The 22,185-nt window shown below is 45.2% G+C and overlaps 1 protein-coding gene across 5 annotated transcripts; it reads left to right on the top strand.

The window, feature by feature from the left end:
* The first annotated feature begins 98 nt into the window (after positions 1-98).
* On the top strand, positions 99-21,980 carry nadka (NAD kinase a). 5 transcript variants are annotated; one of them, XM_060052690.1, is made up of 12 exons: positions 99-257; positions 554-761; positions 4,473-4,556; positions 9,944-10,073; positions 10,892-11,000; positions 11,241-11,326; positions 11,847-11,949; positions 12,769-12,911; positions 15,864-15,963; positions 16,428-16,585; positions 18,352-18,434; positions 19,227-21,980. In XM_060052690.1, exons 2-12 carry the CDS (start codon positions 613-615, stop codon positions 19,372-19,374), a joined length of 1,293 nt encoding a protein of 430 aa, XP_059908673.1. In that variant the 5' UTR covers positions 99-257; positions 554-612; the 3' UTR covers positions 19,375-21,980. The 5 variants fall into 5 exon arrangements, with proteins under 5 accessions (XP_059908673.1, XP_059908681.1, XP_059908703.1 ...); XM_060052698.1 differs by lacking the exon at positions 99-257 and adding an exon at positions 310-429; XM_060052720.1 differs by lacking the exon at positions 99-257 and having other exon boundaries at positions 727-852.
* Positions 21,981-22,185: the final 205 nt, after the last annotated feature.

Consider the following 22,185-nt stretch of genomic DNA (forward strand, 5'->3'; position numbering starts at 1 on the left):
CGGGGCCACATCATGGACCTATTATAGATGGCCACATGGCTTGCAAGTGGCTAAAGTCCCCCGTGACTCCGGCGTGACGTCAGTGATTGCTCAGCTTCCATTGGTCCCGGGGATCGGATCAGGAACTGTTGGGATGACTGCTGTTGACAGCTCGCTGGGGAGGGAAAGCTATTCTACTAAAAATGATGATTAAGCGACTGTAGAACAATTGTTTCACTCCCTGACAGAAACCCTTCGGCCCTGCCTCAGTTCTTTCTGTAAGAGTTTACTTTATTCCTTGTCTGGTGGACTAACGGTAGTGGTTGTTTGAATGTGTGGGTTACGTAATTATTATGCTTGTTATGGGCAACTAGCTTATCGCCAATTTAGCGTGTTAGCCATTAGTGAGTGTGTGAATGTGTTGCTAGCAGATGGTGCCAGAATGATCAGGTCATTCAACTCCTCCGTACGCGATCGTGTTGCTTTTGTCAACGTCTGCTTTGTGACCGTCAACATGTTGTCGGTTCCGCTCACTTTTTTTTACCTGCTGTGTGTCGCCCCTGCGCCGCCGTAGGTGTCGAGGATGTCGCTGCTGCGGACGGTCTCTCCCGGGGCGGACTCGTAGTGTCTGAGATGGACGGCGGAGACGAGGTGGAGGCTGTCTCCTACTGCTGCTCCACCTGTGACGGCGGGGAGGGCCACGGTCGCACCCTGAGCGTCCACACCAGGAAGCCTCGCAGTCTGAGCACCTCCTCCTCCACCACCACCTCCTCCGACAACAGGTAGGATACAGCCTCAGCTCAAGCTCCCCTGAACCCGCACGGTGTTGTGACATTTGAAATCCGGTTTACGGAGACCCGTTGTCAACAACAGGTAGGTGGGTGGAAGAGTCGGGGTGTGTTGATGGAGTTCCGTTCGAGACCTACCTTGTTATTATTTACAAATACTTATTGATGACAATTGTTTGTAGTCAGCAATTGTATTGCGACAATAACAGTTATTGTGTTGTGGCTGGTGGTCGGGCTATATTTTCTAACATGTTTGATATTTTTTCATGTGGTTTGACCACCTTATGCTTGGTATAATGAAAACATTGTTGTCATACCGCAAATCGATTGGGGGGCTGCTTGACTGCTGGTAGACTTGGCATACAGGTAGACTGCATAACAAATGTATCTAATAATAGATTGATCCAGAAATAAGTTCAAGAAACGTATTGATATTGAGAAAGTGTTTTGGAGTAGCAACTGGGATGAACAATGATGGTTGTTACAGACATATTCTCTGGTAAAGCGTTTAAACAGTACAAACAATATTTGTGTGAATGCCAAAAGTAAATATTATATGTATTACTACAATAATATAAGCTGTATAAATAAAGTCAATACAGCTTGTAGTAAAGTTCTGCTTTGTGGTTGACCCAATTTGTAGACCTTTTAACAAAAGCAACAGGTATTGAATATCTTGCCTTCAAGTGTCAACAAACTGCAACAGTTAAGCCAAAGGCATTTGTCTCTTCCAGGAACCCAACCCATTGCTATGTATTGAATCACGACTTATTGTGCCATGCAGTTGTTACTACTAATGCTGTACCGTTCTCTAAAGGCCCTGATATACATCAAATCGACATTAGCGTGTTCACACAGATAAAAGGGCAGGTTTGGGACCAAATCTAAAACACCACCGTGGACCAGGATCGAAACAGGGTACTCAACCAAACTAGTCAAGCCTTTCCCACACTCCCCCTAATACACCACTGCCTGCAATTGGTGAACAAGACGGCGTAAATTGCTGTGTTTCATCCCACCGTGACTCAGGCTAGTAAATTAATAAACCCAAGATCACACAGTGGCTATATTGTACCCTATCAAAGATATGCAGGGTTCAGCAGCCTCACACGACAATCGATTTTGTTTCAGTATATCAGGGTCTTCATTAACCATTCTGGGGAAGTGGGGGCTGGTCATCATCTCTCACTTTCAGTAGCAAAGGGATGGACCGATTGGGAAATGCTGGGCTGATAAAGATTTGACAGACGGCTTATTCAGATGCCGATGGTTATTTTAGTTTGTTAGTTTTTTTTTTAGTTTTTTTATAGTCTTATTAAATTACATGAGAAAACAAGTTTTTGAAGTCTTTCAACACTTTATCACACTGTGTTTTTAAATGAGCACAAATTCAATCTTACAAATTAATTCTATAGATAAAAATCAGCCACTGCCGTCTGTGAATGTCCTTTTGTCTGCAGATAGAGTGATTGCGGTCAACAAGGCGCAAATCACCCGGTAACAATGTATGGCTGATACATTGGTGCATCCTTTTGACACTTATTTACCTAATCTCAAACACGGAATGTGTTGTTTGCCTGGGTGTGAAATGGTGTATTGCAACATGTGCTCGTGTGACAAAAACAAGTCACCTCGATGAACAACAATAATTGGAAGAAATTTCGGCGGGGAATACAAAGGGGAAATGCTGTCTCATTCTGCAAGGGGAAGTCTACCTTTTAAAAAAAAAAAAATGTATCACGTATTGAACCATCTTCGCTTACTCCATAAATGTCAATGGTTGGTCACTGTTGCCCTAGGGATACTCTTGACAAACACTTGCATACTCTAAAGCCAGCAAGTTGATTGGCGTCTTGAGAGAAGTAGAAGAGTTTGTGCATTGGCAAGACGTCTTCTTCCAGAGATGAATCCACGTTCCCAGCTCAGGTGTGTGTGTGTGTATTTTTGTGTGCATACAATACTATCTTTTATCTTTGTATTAATGTATTTAAAGGCGTTGTAGCTGTACAACTCAAATCAAGGTTCTATCAATTCGTCATGGTTATTTAATCTTAAGCTAACCGACCCCGTCCCTGGTTAAACACGGGCATTACAATATCTCTTCAGCCTTGGGTTGTAAAGGTTGACGCCTCAGGTATTCTGCTATTAAAGTATTTCCGTCTCATGCTGAGGGCTTCAGGGTTAAGACCTGTATTCTGTGGACCTGTAGGCGGGGCAGTGGTTCCGGAGAGCTCTGCGATAATGAAGTGCGGTGTAACCAAGTAAATAAATAAACAAATGTAAAAAATAACGTCCAGATGGTCCTCTCTAAAAACCCAGGCCCGCTAATAGGATTTGCTCATCTGTGAGCCAATGCCATTCATCTACTAGCGCTCCGGGGCCAGAGAGACGGCTCTCCCTACTGCTAACACCCCTCGGCTGACCTATCATCCCCCGCTCCTCTCGGATGGCGTTTCGATGAGGATTAATGCACGCGTTGAGCCCGATTTATTCATTGAATTTAATTGTTTAAGCATTTTTTTTTTTTTTTCTAATCCGTCGTTTTATTTGTAGGATTATGTTATTATGTGTTGTTATACTGTGTTTTTATGTATTTTCATACTTTTCATCTTGATGTGTGAGGAGTTTTCTGTTTCTGTGTGTTGTCTGGGAGTCTTAGTCATTGCAGTGGATCTGGAAAATCTGTCTGTTATACTTTTTTTTTTTTCCTTTTTTCTCCTCAAGATAAGAGCTATGCTTGAGCATTATGTCGGCTTGAGAATAGATTTTTATGATCAGCTGTTGCGGACAGGCCTATTTCTGTTATTGTCAGTGTTATGGGAAAGTACTATTAGATAGGATCTGACTGAGTATAATTACTACTATGGGGCTATTTGAATATGTTGAACAAAACAATATGTTTTTTAAAGAGCTTCCTTTCTCTTTTTTAATGCACACACACACGGGTGATGCAACTGCGGAAAAAGGTTTTTCTGCTTGTTTTTAAAGTCAGAGATACAACAAATAGAATTGACATTTCTCATTGATTTTATGATTCATCACATTCGTCTATATTTATAAAACCATAGTAACGGTAGAGTCTGAAACCAAATCATGGGATTCAGTAGACCCTTAGCACAGGAGTGCTGTGTCACTGTTAACACTTATGTTTTTGATGGACCAGGGCATCGGTAGTAGACTTCACTCGTTTTTTAACCCGTGCCCTCACCCGGGTTTCACTAGCTTTGTGTAAGCTTGTTACTTCATCTTTGCGTAAAGTGCTTACTTTTTCCTAAGTAAGTCAAAAACAAACTAGAGGTTACAAGTTGGTTTCAAACTAGTAGTTTAGTTAATTTAGTAATTTAGTAAACGTAATAGACGCTAGTTATTTATGTCCTTCTAGTAAAAACTTGGCAATGCGTAAGTTGTGAGCCGGTTTGTCATAGTAATGTGTACGCCAAGACTTGGTAGATATTTTCATTATAACTAGATGGCGTTTGAACCTCTGCAAAGCTGGTGAAACCAGATCCTGTCCGCAAAGAGCCTAGCCTGCATTTCTCCTACGATGCGACTCTGTGAAAAGGCTTTAATGAGTATGGTTGATCTGCCCTCGTAACGACGTTGTAGCTTTTCTTTCGAATGCACAGGCCGTGCATTTCACCCACACCAGCTCTATGTCAACTGCTGCTCTTCCACTTCTCTCCCCCCCCCCCCCCCCCCCTCCAGGAGGACCCAGTCCCTGCATGGACCCAGCCCAGTGACCACCTTCGGCCCCAAGGCCTGTATGTTGCACAACCCCAACACCATCATGTAAGTTGGCCTAAGCAGTACAGTGCATGCCCGGCTACTACAATCACTACTTTGAATGGGATGCATTTGTTTTTTCCGTTTTTTCTTCTCGTCACTTGAGGTACCGATGGTTTTGTGCTGTGTTGGATGATGTCGCCGAGGTAACCAACATGTATATTATGTTGGCGTCTGTTCCATCTCTGAATAATGATGCAGTCCCGTAGCCCCAGATGATGTAAGATGAAGTCCACATCTAGTGGTTTACAGATATGTAGTGGTGTGTTTTTTTGATGTTGTTGCATCTAACAAAAGCTCCCCCTCATCCTCCTCATCGTCATCCGCTTATCCGGGGTCGGGTCGCGGGGGGAGCAGCTCAAGCAGGGGGCCCCAGACTTCCCTTTCCCGGGCCACATTGACCAGCTCTGACGGGGGGATCCCGAGGCGTTCCCAGGCCAGTGTTGAGATATAATCTCTCCACCTAGTCCTGGGTCTTCCCCGAGGTCTCCTCCCCACTGGACGTGCCTGAAACACCTCCCAAGGAAGGCGCCCAGTGGGCATCCTTACCAGATGCCCGAACCACCTCAGCTGACTCCTTTCTAAGTAAAGGAGCAGCGGCTCTAATCCGAGTTCCTCACGGATGGCTAACAAAAACAAAAGCTTGGTAGCAAATATTTATTCACTGAATTCAATATCAACCTAGGGTGTCCACACAGGGCCTAGGGCGTCCACACAGGGCCTAGGGCGTCCATACAGCATATAGCGGTCTAAAAGAAGAATATCATATTCACCCTTATAAACATGCACCCAGGGAAGGTGACGACAAACACACCGGTCAACTTTGTGACGAAAATCACTTGAAAACCTAATTTCAAGTCTATCCGGACTCTTTATTTGAGTTTGGCCCTAATTAAGTAAAATTCGGAATATAATTGCCCGCAACCTCAAATGAGTTATCCACCTCTGATAAAAGGTTTGTCATGACCAGGCTCATTGAGCTCCACAAAGGAGGGACTAAAGCATAAAATTAGATATCTATTAGAAAAAATATAAGGATAAAATGTGTCCTCAGTATAATCAGTGGGAAGGGCAGTGTGTGAATGAGTTGAACGTGTGCTATGGGGGAACGATGTAAACACACCAAAGCGCCAAAATGTACTAACACCAACCACGGAGGTGGGAGAGAGTGTGACTGACTGACTGACTGACTGACTGACTGTAGCATGGGTTTGTACATCTTTTATCCATTATGGCTGCTGAGTGTCTTCCTTCATGCCTCAGTCATTGATGTGTGTCTCAGTGATGACATACTGATAGCTAGGAGCTAGGATAGGAAACTGGGTTGAAAGAAACCAGCTTTTCAGGAAGAGCAGGATGCCTTAGTGTTCGTTGAGTAGTGGGTCACACCCAGTTTTGGGTCCTCTCGTTGGGCCCTGTCCGTACACCAGGGGTCACTCTTGGGAGTTTTGTTTACCTGATGATGCAAACCGATCACAGGGCCTGCTCTAACATGACTAACTATATCTACATCGCCATGCTGGATCCTTGGACTGATGCAAGACCAGTCGGTGTGATTATTATTATTTTTTTTTATTTTTTTTTTCATGGTTGTTAGAAATGCATGAATGTGGAGTTTAATTTGCCTGGGATGATACATGGGAACAGGGCGTAGCATAGTGTAATTTATCATCTAAATTCAGTTTGTGGAACAACACTGTTGGGGAACGAGTGTGGAGGACACGCATTGGCGCAGGTCAACGGAGCTGAGAGAAGGATGAGGTCCAATATATATGCCACATTTTAATTGTAATTCATATTTAATTTGAGTTTGAGCTAATAGATGATTGCGCGGCTCGCTATCTCTATTTTGTGTTTTACTTTGGCAAACATCCGAAACAAATGAAAAGCTAATGAGCCAAAGCAGGTTAAGCTAGTGTGTTACCGGTCGCAGTGTTTGCATGGGTTGAATGCCATCAGATCTTTTCCATCTGATCATAAAGTTGTCAATGAGTGATCGGAATTAGACAATAGTCTTGGGTGGCTATCACATAAAGGAAGGTCCGGCCCAGTTTCCTTATTACTGATCCAGGAAAGAGAGAGAAAGAAAGGGAGAGAAATGGGGTGTGTTCTTCAGGGGGGAGTAGTGTGTGTGTTTATGCGTTCTTGCTTGTGTGTTCAGAACTAGGGGGCGGAGCTAAGTGGATGACGTCACTCTGCCTTTTAAAAGAGCAGTGAGTGGTTTTGCTTCAGCAGTCTGCCAGAGAGGACACTTTAGAGAGAACCGAGCTGGAACAGACCTGGATCCCGGCTGAGCAGAGAGCAACTCGCGACCGCTGGGTCCCAGATCAGCCTGGATGAGGAGAGGGAGGAGGGAAGACCCATGCATATGCCAAGCACGTGTTGGACCTGTTCCTCTTCTGATTGAAGGAGGGGAGTTTTGGTTTTTGAGCCGCAGCTGACCAAAAACATTTTGTTATTGCAGCTCCGATTTTTTTATTTTTTATTTTTTAGATTTTGTTTTACATCATTTTATTATTTGGTCATGTAAAATGTGCCAATTTTTCAGTGGAAGCTCAGCACATGGACTGTAGGGGCTAGGGTAGTATAGATGCTGGGCCAAGGCCAGTCTTTCCTACATGCTCCCCGCTGTCCCCCTGCACATCACATGAAGCCAGACAAGAAACTGCCGCGGTGTGTAAGCCAAGACATCCCCAGGGACATCAACAACAATGAGTCGAAATGGTAAAAATCTGACTTATCTTTGTGTGTGTGTGTGTTAGCAAGTTCTGATGTCTGCAAAGACAAACAGAAAAGTCTGCTGAGCAAGTGTCTCACCGCTGGGCTTAAGTTGAGGTGGCTAAGTTCTATCGTCTACTTTTGAGGTCCACATCATTGGAAACCCTTGTTTTTTAACTGCAGTCGAGTCACTTACTTGATAACTTGTTCCGAGCCTACTAGATAATATCTCGGGCCCAAAATGAATGACTGAACATGGTGATATGGGGCAGGGGTGTGTCCACATCTCTGAATCCTGTTTACTTGGGCCAACGTGTGTCAACAAAGAAATCTCAGACTGAATCACTGACCTTTCTGTCTATTTATTTTCTAACTGCGTTGATATCATGATTATTTGACAACACGAATGTATGAAGCAGTACTGGAAATTAACATTGGTTATTTCTCCTTGCAAATCACTCAAGTTGACAACATAAAAACTAAATTCATTCTTTAGAGGTAGTAACATATTCATCGGTAAGATGTCACAGCGTTGTGTACGATTTCCGTTTTTTTTTTACAGAGATTTGAAATGATGTGCATCTCACCTATTCTGATATGGGTCCATTTACCGCCCCTTCGGTTTGACGCAACGCAGTCGTGAACCTGTTTCGGTTCTGCGTCGGGTTTTAGTGAGCGGACCAATCGCAGCCCTTTTGGGGTGGTGCACGTCCGGCCCTAGCGGTGGACGCAAGGAGGGTCCGCAAGGACGTAAGGGGTCTGTCACCCCCTTGCGTTGTGTCGACGTGGAACCATAACTAATCCTTAACACGTTAACGCCTAGGTGCTTTGACCAGCCACTGCTCATGCAGGGAGGTGGGATTCCATTGTATTCCTGTAGAAAATATATTAGTCCGTAAGTAAGAGAATAAGAATGGAAAATAGCAATTTCCATTAATAATCATTGAATTAATATTTATGATAATAGCTAATTATTACTCATTATTTTTAAGACCGAGCAAAGCCCTCAGAGTACATATGGGGCGGCGCTGTGCAGATACGCTTACCTTTATTGAACCTTTATTGAATGGTTCAGCAGGATCCTACTGGGTCGTCAACTTCTCTCGAAGGCCACCCGGCTGGTTTAACCAGTTAACAATGGAGTTGTGATTTGATGTCCTGTAGCCAGTTGTGGGGGGCTGATCAGGTATTCTGCCCAGGAATTCGGCCAGGTGCACTTTGAGGGTATCAAGGTTATCCTGGGTGGAGTTATCCACCTCTGTGTCTTTCAACGCTTGAACGGTATATGACTCAAGTCTATATCGGACAAGGAACTATTTAAAAAAAAAAAAATTTGCTTCTAGCCTGACTTTCACTTTCACCTGACTTTCTAGCCTGACTTTCACTTCTGGCTTGACTGTTATGATCTCATGGCCACTACCTCGTGGCTATGAATTCCCTGCAAATAATGCAAGCCAGTCACTTTCTTCCTACGGTTATCTGCCTCAATCACTCGTACGCAAAATAACTAGTTCAATGCCTCGATCAATGACTTCCTTGTGTGTCTGGAGACTCTGATGGCTTGTCCAGTCCTTCTTGACGACGGACAGGGGTGGCGTGTTTTGGCATGTCAACAGCAGGTCAAGAAGCAGCACAGAGGACACCCTTTATGTATCATCTATTCTGTGTTGTATTTTGGAACAGCTGCTATTTAGGGCGCACTCACACTAGGCAAGTTTGCCTGTTCCGTGCTGCAGGAAGATTCAGCACGATTCCCTTCCTCCCCACTCCCCCCGCTGGCCCGTGGTCACACTGCTCCCAAAGGCCGTGGCCTGGGCACGATTGCTCCTTCATGCATACGTCATCACGTCATAATACGATAAATACGTCATCACCAAGCGTGGTAGCCAGCTGCGACTGAATGCTGTCGTCGGCCCAAATTTTAAGTGAACACTCGATTTCACTATCGCACCTACGTAAACCCTCTCATGAACCGCTTGCCGCCATTGTTTAAAATGATTGTTGTGGGGAAGAAGGGCATGGACCTATAAAGAAAGAAGCGCAAGGACTACGTCATCCAGCTCACGTTGCGTATCCGCGTGTGTCATCTCATTAGCATCTGTACTTTGGCCACGGCACACCTCTCCCAAGTGTGCCGTGGCCAAGGGGCTGTTCCGTGCTGGAATACGGATGGCGTGGTCACACTAGCCAAACGTTCTAGACTTTAGTATGCAAATGAGCTCGGGCACGGGACCGCGGCCCTAGTGTGAATGGCCCCTTAGAGGACTCATTTTTCGACCACCAGCTGGATGTTGTGTACATGATGTGTTTAGTTTTTTACATTTATTGCACCAAAAAGTACCCCAGACTCTTCAAGCAAATGTCAGTATTAATATTGTACTCTTACCGAACTGTTGTATGTAATATCCAGCCTCATGACTAGCGTTAAAAATGGTTCAAATGACGTGTCTGATTGATTCCAATCAGTACCGTATAACAAGTGCTCATTCTGCGGCACTCGGCCTGTGTCATACCAGAACCCGCCCTCCTAATAAATAACCACTCTTTCACGTTCTGAAACCTGTCCAGGTAAGGAAGTAGTCCAACAGCCTTCCCTATCACACCCTCCCCCCCCTCCCGGTCTTCCCGAGGTTAATCCTGTCTCAATCGTTCCGTCTCTGTCTCCCCACGCCCAGGCACATCCAGGACCCGGCCAGCCAGAGACTCACATGGAACAAGCCTCCCAAAAGTGTCCTTGTCATCAAGAAGATCCGCGACGCAGGTCTTCTCCAGCCATTCAAGGAGCTGTGTACCTTCCTCACCGAGGTGGGTGCGGGTGCAGAGCTTCTCTCTGGAGGGAGAGAAGCTTCCCCTACATCCGTCTCAGGGATGTAGGGGAAGGATGGGCTAGTGGGCGAAGGTGTTTTACTTCCTGGGAGGGCTGCTAGATTATGGAAAAAATCATGAACACGATTATTTTGGTCAATATTGAAATCACGATTCTTTTAAATTGAAAACATGATGTATTTATTCAGCATGTCTCTCCTAAACAACACTTTATAACTGAGAAATTTGAAATTTTGCTTTGAAAAAAATACACAAAATGGGCAAAAAGAAAAAAAGTTCAAATCTAAATTAATGTACAGATATGTTTCCAGCTGTTCTGATTATATTTGTTTTGTGATCATTTGACGCTAAAATCGAAATCAAGATCAAAATCTGATTAATCGCCCGGCCCTACTTCCTGGCGGAAGGGCTCTGGGGTTGAACCCTGATCTCTACAGTCTACCGGTAGCAAGTTCGGAGCCCAACTCCTATCTGCTCTTTAATGTGACGTTTCTAAATGGAAATACTGTGTTTGTGGTTTTGGGTGGACGACGTGTCTGCTGAATGACACAATAGTGGTCGCAGAAGCAGCAAAGTAGAAGAAAAATGTTGGGACCAGACATGCCATTTTGTGTCGTACTGTTTCCAAACCTAAGGGTTGGGCCCCCACCTTGGGAAGAGGAGATATACACAGCACACACCCAGGTTAAGATGTTTACGGTGCATTTTCGTGCAAGAGCTAGAAAGCGTGGCGCGGGGGCAAGTGTTTTCAAAACGAAGCGGTACTGAACGACAATTTTCCTTTCCTGTGCCTGCAGGTGAAGAGCATGATTGTTTACGTGGAGAGAAAAGTTCTAGAGGACCCCGCCATCGCAGGCGATGACGCCTTCCGGACCACCATGAACAAATTCTGCACATTCCGCGACGGTACCAAACACCAATCCTCAAGATCTGTCGCATAACAATGTTGAAACCGATGAGCCATAACTCAGGTTGTGTGCTGCTGTCATGAGTAGAAATATGATGATGGTAAAACCTTCCGATGAACCAAGCCTGACAAATGTGATTTAATGTGAAGTACAATAGGATGCCTCAACCATGCCTGCTACTTATTATTAATGACGTGTATCTGAACACACCGTCTGTCGCTCTTGGTTCACCTGGTAGATCTGGACGATATCTCCAACTACGTGGACTTCATCATCTGTCTCGGTGGCGATGGAACCTTGCTGTACGCCTCCTCACTTTTCCAGGTAACCCAAACCGTAACCTGAACCTAAAAACAACTTGTACATGAAGACGCCATTTTGTCCCGAGGCACTTGCAACGCAGTTATGTTTGGAATGTCGACGTCTTTACAGGACATTACAACACTTCATTTTATACGTATTAGCTAAAAGACAGAAATGTTATTCTAAGGCCTAACCAAAAAAAATGGTTTGGTTCCGGTTTCCGACCGACCCTGTCAATTTATGTGCGACAAATTATTTTATGAGCTTAAAAAAATAGAATTGATGCAAACTATAATTACGCTTTTGTACAGCACCTCTTCATTCTGTACAAGGATGAGCACATTTTCTTGTTTTTAAATGAAAACAACCTACCTATCATTCGCTTCCGCTGGAAAAAATAAAACAAAAAAATAAAATAAATTCCCTACCTACCCATGACCTCAACTGACAACCAACAGGAACCAAACTTTTTATTTTTTTAGGCCTAACCGTTTTTTCTTTGGTGTGTTTTGTGTGCCTGGGTGGTGGTGGGCGATCACAGGAGAGTGTTCCCCCAGTTATGGCCTTCCACCTGGGCTCTCTTGGCTTCCTCACCCCCTTCAACTTCGACACATACCAGTCTCAGCTCAACCAAGTCATCGAGGGTATGTTCACACACACCCACACACCACACGCATCACAACGTAGAAGGCGCATCTTAAAACCACGAGAAAAATGATGAAGAAACGATCACTTGAACTGCGGACGTTGTTCCGTGCACCGAAGCTAATCATGCTAATTATGTAGCTGGGAATAAGTCCCTGCCTAATTGGTTAGTTGGGGCTTATGCAAAGCGGGGGCTAGTGGCAGGTCAGTTGCATAAGGGCAATATTCAACAGATATAAATGAGAGGATCCTTTCATCGACCGACTTGTGTACTTCTTTGTAGAGCACTGGTATGAAATGAACGCCACTTATAATTGAGCGGTCATAGTGCGTTGCTTTGGATGAAAGCGTCTTTGGATTGAGCCTGGCTCAGCAAGAGTGGAAGGTTGGGTAGGTTGCTGGTGGCTTTGTCATTGTCCAAGTCGTCCAATAAAACCATACAATGTTCCCTTTTGGTTTTTAGTTATTGTTTTATTGGGCACGGTAGTCTCGCCGTTGGTTTCGCGCTCTCACCCAAATGGTTGTGGGTTCAAACCCAATCGCCGCAGTCTGCCTGAAGAAACCTCTGAGCAAGAGGTCCAATCTGCTCATTAATGTAAATTAATTAATGTCATATCCGATTTATTGTGATTATTAATTCTTATTATAACTAAATAGTATAGCAATACTTTTACTACCACCAGCTTTGATTAATGTGTGTGTGTGTGTGTGTGTGTGTGTGTGTGTGTGTGTGTGTGTGTGTGTGTGTGTGTGTGTGTGTGTGTGTGTGTGTGTGTGTGTGTGTGTGTGTGTGTGTGTGTGTGTGTGTGTGTGTGTAGGGAACGTGTCTATCGTGCTGCGCAGTCGGCTGCGTGTGCGCGTGCAGAAGGACAGCCGGGAGAAGAGGGCGAAGGTGGAGGAGAACGGAGTCATCCTCACCAACGGGGATGGAGAAGGCATGCACAAGGCCGCACAGTACCAGGTAGGAACCCCCCCCCCCCCTTTCTGGGTCGTGTGACCCAGAGGTATGAATCTGAGGTCCGTCGGCCAGTTATTTGAGGGGTTGGGGTTTTGGGGGTCAAGGGGTCGTATGAACCAAAGGTCTGAACCTGTCGTCAATCGGTCAAGGATCTGAGACCCCCTGCCTAGTCCCAACCCCTCAAACCATTGACCTAGCTGTGGATGGCACACTCCAACAGTCGATTGGCTACTGTCCTTAAAAACTTGAAGATTCAAAACGGGTCAAAAAGATGACCGCAGGAGATGACCTGAAAGTTTAGGGGAGAGTGTATATTTCAGAAAGTTTTAGAAGGGAACAGTTTTCAACATGCGCACTCCCGCTTTTGGTGGGGCTGTTGCAATAATGTGCAAAAAACGTTCAACTCAGATGACTGCAGCCTAGAATGTTGGAAGCCATGGAATCCTGGAATGGTAATAATGTGTATCGTAGTAACACAAAAAAACATTAATACAGTCACACGTCGTAAAACAAACTTACTTACTTACATATTTATGGCCTGCTCTTATCTGAACACAACTTCTTACTTCATTTGCTTCATGTATTCCTGTCAAGTCATATCTCCCTCTTGGTTTATCTGGAACTGTTCACAAGGTGCAACACAATGCAATCTATTTGTTCCCAGAAAGATGCATTGTTCTTTGTGGCTTATGAAATCGAACCCAACCTCCGCGCTGTGGTGCCAGGGACTATCGAAATGTAGGGTTATCTTCTGCCAGTCAGATAACCGGAATTCTGTCCAGAATCCTCAAACAAAAAATTGGGTGCAGCTCTGATGCCCAATGTGATGCAATGCACCCCGTTCAAACAAGATGTCCCATCATGCTTTGCGACGCTGGCTACCGGGTCGATAGAAGCGGTTGAGTTGCGTGGCCTTAAGTAGTCAATGGGGAACCCTCTTGGAAGTTTGAAGTTATCGCCTTTTAGAGCGATCAGGCTGTATTTCCAGTCACTACTGGGTTCATCTGTGAGGGATGGAGTGGTCATTATTTAAATGTTTATGGTGTGGGCAGTTTTGAACGCCCACACCATAAACATTTCACAACAGGCTCCTTAGCCTAATTGTAACTCAAGAGAGCCCACGTTCATAAAGAGGCTTCGTTCTTCACCAGGACTCGGTCCGGGGGCTTAAGAGAGGACTCTTATTTAGTCAGACTTGTCTACAAAATAAAGGAATAGGGGAAAGATGCATATACCGCAGACTACAATTTCGTACTGATTTGGTAACTTCTTACATAACCCCTCCTTTACATTACCTTGTAGAGAATAAGGTGGTTTTTGGGGCAGGACTTCAACTTCCTATTAACCCAACACAACTTCCTCCACGTCTCTCTCCATGGGTCACACAGACATTGGGTTTGCATTAAGCAAGAACGGACGGGACGCATTCAACTCTTAAAACACTCTTGATAATCGACCAACGTAATTGATGGCTGCCGTGAAAAAGTTGCAGTGTGTACGTTTTAACGTATGTGTTGCGAGACGTAATTACTAAAAGGCCACTTAGCTCGGATTAAGGGCTGAACGGACTATCTTCCAAAACAGGACTCCCAAGACGGGCTTGAGGGCTTGTTGTGAAGAGCGCTGGGGCTCAGCCGGTGCAGAGTTCACAGTGCCAGAGCCGTTGTTTTACCGCCTTAGATAACCTAGGCTGTCCATGCCCTCTCTGTCCACCATCCTGCCTGTGGCTGGACACTGCCACGTGTGCCCTCACTATGGGCTAGATGGTGTCATGGCTGTTGTGATGTCAAAGGCATCCCATCTGGTGGTGGAACAGGGGTCCTTATTAAAGGACGTCAACGGTAGATTAGAGGCCGTGTCGCTCACACTGTCGCCATTTGCGAAGAGAGACAAATTAGTATGTTTTACTATTTTTTTGACTTTTATGTTCAATTTCACGGTTGAGTGTGTGTGTGTGTGTAAGCTTGGATTACCACACAGTCCCTTAGGCTATCAGGATATTAAACACCACCTAATCTGTCACACTGCTTAGCAGTAAAAAAATATATATATACACTTGCGGGCAATTGCAATTTTACCTTTTTCACTTTTAATGTTTCAATCTTACTAATGGTATTTATTATAATAGTGACAGTGAGATGTATGTTCTTCATGTCTTATGTTGACTTTTCTTTATTTTTTACTGCACCTTCAGATGTAGTGATTCAATTTCGTTGTACAGGTGACTGTGCAATGACAAATAAAGTCTCTCTATCGGTCACCTGTTGCCGGGAACCAAGCAGAGTTTCCCACTCAGTTATTCATCAACGTCAGACATGGAATGAAGTCAGGCACAAGGGCAAACAAAAGTCCGCACTCGCACTCTGTGGGGTTTGCCCATCAACGCCATATCAGCTCCTGTGTCATGCAGGTGGGTCTACCTGTGGTTATGACAATAGGTTGTGACAACCGGCCAACAGTGCTGTGTCCTGCTATACGTAGCTGCTATGCGTAGCTGCTATGTGTGCTAACACCACACAGGCCTACTGGTAGATGACTGGAGCTAGAGGAGGGTCTGTTCCGCTTAACATAGGGTTGTTTTTTTTATTAAAAAAATAAAAAGTGATAAAATGGCAGTGATGAATTAAAGTGAGTCATTGTTGTTTTTGGTGTATGTTGAAATGATGATTCAAACAAGGTTTTCCCCTTAAAAGGCAAAAGCAATACAAAAATAGATGTATGATAAATGATTGATAGTGTTAGGTATAGTATTCGTAGTTGTAGGATTAGTATTCAGAGAGAAACCATGACCTGATTTGAGGTGTTATTTGAATCTACCACCGATGGGTGTTGTGATAATACCACGGGGGGGGGGCCAGTGGGAGAGCGGTGGGACGTCCTGCGGTGTCATGGATGGTGTTGTTCGGTGAGAGCCGCGCTGTGCGAGTGTCTGACGGCTGGCCGTCTGGCCCCCAGGTCCTGAACGAGGTGGTGGTGGACCGGGGGCCCTCCTCCTACCTCTCCAACGTGGACCTCTTCCTGGACGGACACCTCATCACCACCGTTCAGGGGGACGGTGAGTACCCCGCGACACGCGCCCCGCACAAAGGCGGCCGGGCCCAGCCCTCATGTCAGGACAGTCGAGATGCAGATGATTGAGGAAATGATTAACAACACACAAAAAAAAAAAAACGACATGAAATAAAAAAATAACGGAAAACAAACATTGGCATCTTCGATGTCGAGATGCTGATGATGATGAAGTGATGCTACAAATAAACAAAGACTTCCCCTTAAAAAGCAATGGAAAAATATATACATGATCAATTCTTACAAACTAGTCAACGTTAGTCAGCAGTATTCAGAGAGAAAACATGACCGTATTTGGGTATTTTCTTTTTCCTTTTTTCTTTCTTTTGCTTCTTCTTCTCCTTGTGCTTCCTTCTGACCATGTATCTAGTCCATAACCAAAACCAACTGTGTGTGTGTGTGTGTGTGTTGTGTGTTGTGTGTTGTGTGTTTTGTGTCTCTCTCTCTCAGGCGTGATCGTCTCCACGCCGACGGGCAGCACGGCATACGCGGTGGCGGCGGGCGCCTCCATGATCCACCCCAACGTCCCGGCCATCATGATCACCCCCATCTGCCCGCACTCGCTCTCCTTCAGGCCCATCGTGGTGCCGGCCGGCGTGGAGCTCAAGGTAACCAGCGCCCACACCGCCCCCACCGCCCCCACCGCCCCACCGGTCACATGATGAGCGCTGGGGATCGCTCGTCGAGTGGCTGTTGTGTATCGTGCACACTTCAGCGTTAACTACACCATTCACTGCATAGGTCCCTACACCGTTCACTACATAGAACACTACACAGTTCACTGCATAGGTCCCTACACCGTTCACTGCATAGGTCCCTACACCGTTCACTGCATAGGTCCCTACACCGTTCACTGCATAGGTCCCTACACCGTTCACTGCATAGGTCCCTACACCGTTCACTGCATAGTTCCCTACACCGTTCACTGCATAGGTCCCTACACCGTTCACTGCATAGGTCCCTACACCGTTCACTGCATAGGTCCCTACACCGTTCACTGCATAGGTCCCTACACCGTTCACTGCATAGGTCCCTACACCGTTCACTGCATAGGTCCCTACACCGTTCACTGCATAGGTCCCTACACCGTTCACTGCATAGGTCCCTACACCGTTCACTGCATAGTTCCCTACACCGTTCACTGCATAGTTCCCTACACCGTTCACTGCATAGTTCCCTACACCGTTCACTGCATAGTTCCCTACACCGTTCACTGCATAGGTCCCTACACCGTTCACTGCATAGGTCCCTACACCGTTCACTGCATAGGTCCCTACACCGTTCACTGCATAGGTCCCTACACCGTTCACTGCATAGGTCCCTACACACTGCATAGTTCCCTACACCGTTCACTGCATAGTTCCCTACATCGTTAACTGCAGAGTTCCCTACACCGTTCACTGCATAGGTCCCTACAGAGTTCACTACATAGAACACTACACAGTTCACTGCAGTCTACACTACACAGTTCACTGCAGTCTACACTACACAGTTCACTACAGAGTTCACTACATATTCATAGTTCATTGCAGAGTTCACTACATATTCATAGTTCATTGTAGCGTAGGATGTTGGAAACGGATCAAAGAATGCATGGAAATCAGAATGAAATCAGACTGGATTTTCTGCCAGGGCCGGGCGCGAGAAAACAATCAGCAGAACGAGACCGAGATAACATTACAAATAGTAATGGACACGTACAATGCCAGAAGCAGGATGTGTACGATTAACCTGAAAACTGGTTCCTCTGTGTCAACACACCAGTGTTGTCAAAGTGTGCAAACGATTAAAGATTGAATTTATTGTGCTAATGTGTTGCGCATGGTATGAAATAGTTTAGGTGTCTCTTTCCTCTTGGTTATCTCTATTAGGGCTAAACGATTTTGGGAAATAATCTAACTGCGATTATTTTGACCAATATTGCGATTTAATGTGCGGTTTTCATAATTTATTAAGTTCCTTATGTTGTGTATTATTCACAAAAAAAACATTCTTTAGTATGTCCAACACAACATTGGAAGCAGTCAACATAAAAACTGCTCTTTCGTTTAGGCCAGGCCGATGTGTTAAGATTAATTTATAAACTTGTTTATTTAACTATTGAATTTTTTAAATAAATGAATCCGTAATGATTTGTTTTTTTGCAGCCTTTGCGATTTGCATACCGCGTTTAATTACATTTGCAATTTTGATTTGAATTCGATTAATCGTTCAGCCCTAATCTATACTGGGCCTGAGAACCAGATACTCCTATAGAGGATACCTGAGGACCCCATCACCTTGACCTTAGCATGACCTCTGGGCCTCCTCCCCCTCCTCCCCCTCCTCCCCCTCCTCCCCCTCCTCCTCCTCCTCCTCTTCCTCTTCCTCTCAGGTCATGCTGTCCAGCGAGGCGCGGAACACTGCCTGGGTGTCCTTCGACGGCCGTAAGAGACAGGAGATCTGCCACGGGGACAGGTCAGTCGCCGAGCCCGTCGCCGTGGCAACCGGGTGGATAGGGTCAGGGGTCGGCGATGGTGGGGGGCGCTACCTGTTAGTTCCCCCCCCCCCCCCCCCCATTGTCCCATCCCCAGTTAAACCAGGAGACATCATTGAGTAAGAGGTCGATAAAAAGGAGGACTCTTCAAGCCTGGAATTGTATTTAGTTTTGTATTTAGTATGTTAAGCGGCTTGGGGTAAAAGTGTCTTTTTGACGACGGGCAGAGAGGCAGACCTCCGTACGGATGGACAGCTAGAACGACGGACAGGTGCTCCGTAGGTGAGGCGAGGGCAGCCGGCCAGGAGAGCCAGCCGGGTCTGTAGAGGAAGCAGAACCCTCCCAGGGCAGGAGATAATCGAAGAGGGAACTGCCCTGGGACTTGATGGCTTTAGTTTCGCAGCAGGGACCTGACATAATAGCCCCTTTTTTGGTTTGTTAACACTCTTTTGTAACCCGTCCACGGTAACTTCCTGCTTCTTGGAATCCTCCCCATTGTTACCGTAACAGACCTCTTTGAGGAAGTTCATTGTGTGGCAAGATCCACCCTGTGTGTGTGTGTGTGTGTGTGTGTGTGTGTGTGTGTGTGTGTGTGTGTGTGTGTGTGTGTGTGTGTGTGTGTGTGTGTGTGTGTGTGTGTGTGTGTGTGTGTGTGTGTGTGTGTGTGTGTGTGTGTGTGTGTGTGTGTGTGTGTGTGTGTGTCATAAGGTCATACTTTTTTGCGCTTTTATTGCGAAACTCCCAGTCTGATTGTTTGCTGTGTCTCCATCCAGTATCACCATCACCACTTCCTGCTTCCCGGTTCCCTCCATCTGCTTCCGGGACCCGGTCACGGACTGGTTCGAGAGCCTGGCTCAATGTTTACACTGGAACGTGAGGAAGAAGCAGCACCACCTCACCTCTGAGGAAGAGGAGTTCTGAGGGCTTCTGTTTGGCCCGTTGTCCCCCCCCCCCCTGCCAGCTCTGTCGGCCAATCAAACATGATATCCAGTCAGTGGGTCCTGGGGTCGAAGCCAGCTACATGGTTATTCATTGATGACATGAATTTGATTTGAATTATTATTATTTGTAATTAATAATATGAATAGTTTATTCATAACAATATTCAATATTCTAGTTATAGTAACGATAGATTTTTATTATCAGCCATAATAATTAATAATACTAACAATTGTATTATTAATAATCATGGTTCTGATTTTATTATTATAATTATATATTTTTTATAATGACACCTTCAAAGTTCAGAAAGGGGGAGCCTGCGGGGTGTTGTTATCCTACTGTCTGTGCTGGGCTACCGAGGTCTACCCCGAGGGGTAGCGTTCCAATCAGTTCCCCTGAGCTCAGATCGTGAGGTGGGAGGCAAAACCTGGCAGGGTCGTTCCCCTTCCGGACCTGGAGCGTGGACAGCGCTGTACACACGGGGCCGTTTGATTCGATGGTCTGTGCGGGCCATCGTAGGCGAGCGTTGTGATCCGGTGTCGGAACACTTTCTACACTTTACGGGAAGATCACTGGCTGTCAGGGAAGGCTCAACAATGACCACATATCCTACGTGTTCAAATTAATGGAGCTACGTTTTTAATCTGCTTGATATGAAGTCTAATTTTATACATATATTTAAAGGGTTACACACCTGGAAGCGTTGGCGTGTTCGCGTCGCTCTAAAGGCTGAAACGTCAGTTACAAATGGCGGATAAAGTTAATCGAAAGTGTATAAAGAAAACCATAAGGGGGGAAAAGTCTTTGGCTTCGCTGAAAACTCAAATGGCGTCTTGTGTGAAGTTGCTATTTAAAAAGTTGCAGAACCAAAACGTTTCCTATAATGTTAAACAAGACTGTTGCTCTTCATTTAATAAGAAAAAAGCAGAATTTTTCGTCAAAAGATTGATACCTTTTTTCTTTTTTTTCACTCAGATCTTAATGTAAAGCAGGAGAAAACCAATGCAATAGCATTTCTAATGTATAGACTGTGCCTTCACCACTGGTACGTTGTATTGAAAACTAATGTCATTTTTCTAAGGTTTACAAGATCTTAATTATTCTTCTAAACGTGTTCTCACAGTTGTGCAGATCTACCGTAGCCTTGTACTTGGAGTATTTTTCTACGCTGTCGCTCTGCGCTGTCAGCACCTGGAAGCAGACAGTAAGTTCCATTACTCTTGACTCTTCTCGCGATACTACAAATGTATTCAGCAGTTGTTTTACAAACCTCTCTCCTAACCCTCGCGTGACCTTTTGTGTTGTGCTTATCCAGAACCGAAACATCCATTCCATTCAGACCAAAAAAAACCTCAGGTCAAACCCCAGCCGGTCTTGTGCGTGTTCTTTGTCGTGGACGTGGTGGTAGTCGCGTCGTAAGCCATAGGGGGACATGCACACGTCTAACGGGGGTCTTGACACAAGGTGGGACCCTGTACTGGTGGAGGTTGGGTTTTTAGTCGGCGATTGTTAGCGTGGGTGGTGGTGTGCTCAAAGTCTGAGTTGTGTGTGTGTGTGTGTGCGTGTGTTTTGAATACGTATAGCGTGTCTGATGTATAATGTGGAAGGTCTGTCATTTATTCAGTCGGGATACTTATTGACCAGCCCGTGGACCAGTGTTCCCGTTGATCACTAGCTCGTATCACTGTATGTTTTTCAAGAAGACCCAGAGAGATCATTCCTCTTAATTTCCTGTAAGTGTTGAGTGTGCCATGTATCGTGTTCAGTCTCCTCAATCTACTAAAGGCTCAGTTATGGTCCTGCGTCGACACAACGCAAGGGGCTTTACGGACCCCTTACGTCCTTGCTGACCCTCCTTGTGTCCACCGCAAGCGACGTGCGCCTCCAAAAAATTGTAACCTTGCATCGAGGCGACGCAGCCCCAGCAAGGGCTGTGATTGGTCCGCTCGCTAAAACCCGACACAGAACCAAAACAGGTTCACGACTGCGTCAAAGCGTCGGCGTGGTCCTTGCGTTGCGTCGACGTGGAACCATAACTGATCCTTGACCCGTTAAAGAGGCATCCCCGACGTTGGTACTCCCTCCATGTTTAGATTTAATCATCAGATTATTGAAGTAAGTCCCAGTGGTTTTGAGAAACCTAAATCTTAATATATCTATATAAATTCTTTTTTTTTTTACTACACGTTTACTTTTGAAGTCCGTGGCCCAAGGGTTAAACCAAGAGCCTTACTGAAATGGCTGACCACTGAAGAATCATTCACAAGAAACAAAGGAGTTGTACAATGAAACGCTACCGCCAGTGTCCCTTCAGACCTAACCTTGTGAATGAGGGGCCCTTCTCGTCTCACCCTTGTCAACGGATCCTTCTTGGGTTTTGTCCGTCAGGAACTACGAATTTCTTCATTGTTTTTTACATTACGCCAAGTAGTCGAGTCTTTGCGAAAAGTGCTTTTCACTTTCAAAACCTGTTTTTCTCAGCCCTCACTTTTGTAATGGTACATTTGTAAATAATTCTGTATGAATTCTGCTATTTTTTTCTCGCCCAGAGCACTTTAATAAACAACAAATCTTTAACATGGAAACGTATGTATGTGTTTCATTGTACACTTTTGCTTGAATGTTGTAAACAAAATTCCTTACATTATTATTGATTCCAATTTGCAGAAAATAAATAATCTTCTGATTAAAGTCGTTTTTGTTTAAATTAAAACAAAGTTAAATTGGAAATCTCAAAGATTTCCGTTACGTTCTCTCTGGCGATCCCTTTGGTGAAGGGACTTTAGTTGG

This window comes from Gadus macrocephalus, chromosome 1, assembly GCF_031168955.1.
Source record: "Gadus macrocephalus chromosome 1, ASM3116895v1".
NCBI lineage: Eukaryota > Metazoa > Chordata > Actinopteri > Gadiformes > Gadidae > Gadus > Gadus macrocephalus.

Bases quoted from the DNA above. Each gene is read 5' to 3' on its own strand.
- nadka (XM_060052690.1), top strand. From the start codon at position 613: ATGGACGGCGGAGACGAGGTGGAGGCTGTCTCCTACTGCTGCTCCACC. The intron at 4,557-9,943 runs GTAAGTTGGCCT...CCCCACGCCCAG, and splicing joins CACAACCCCAACACCATCAT to GCACATCCAGGACCCGGCCA. The intron at 18,435-19,226 runs GTCAGTCGCCGA...GTCTCCATCCAG, and splicing joins GAGATCTGCCACGGGGACAG to TATCACCATCACCACTTCCT.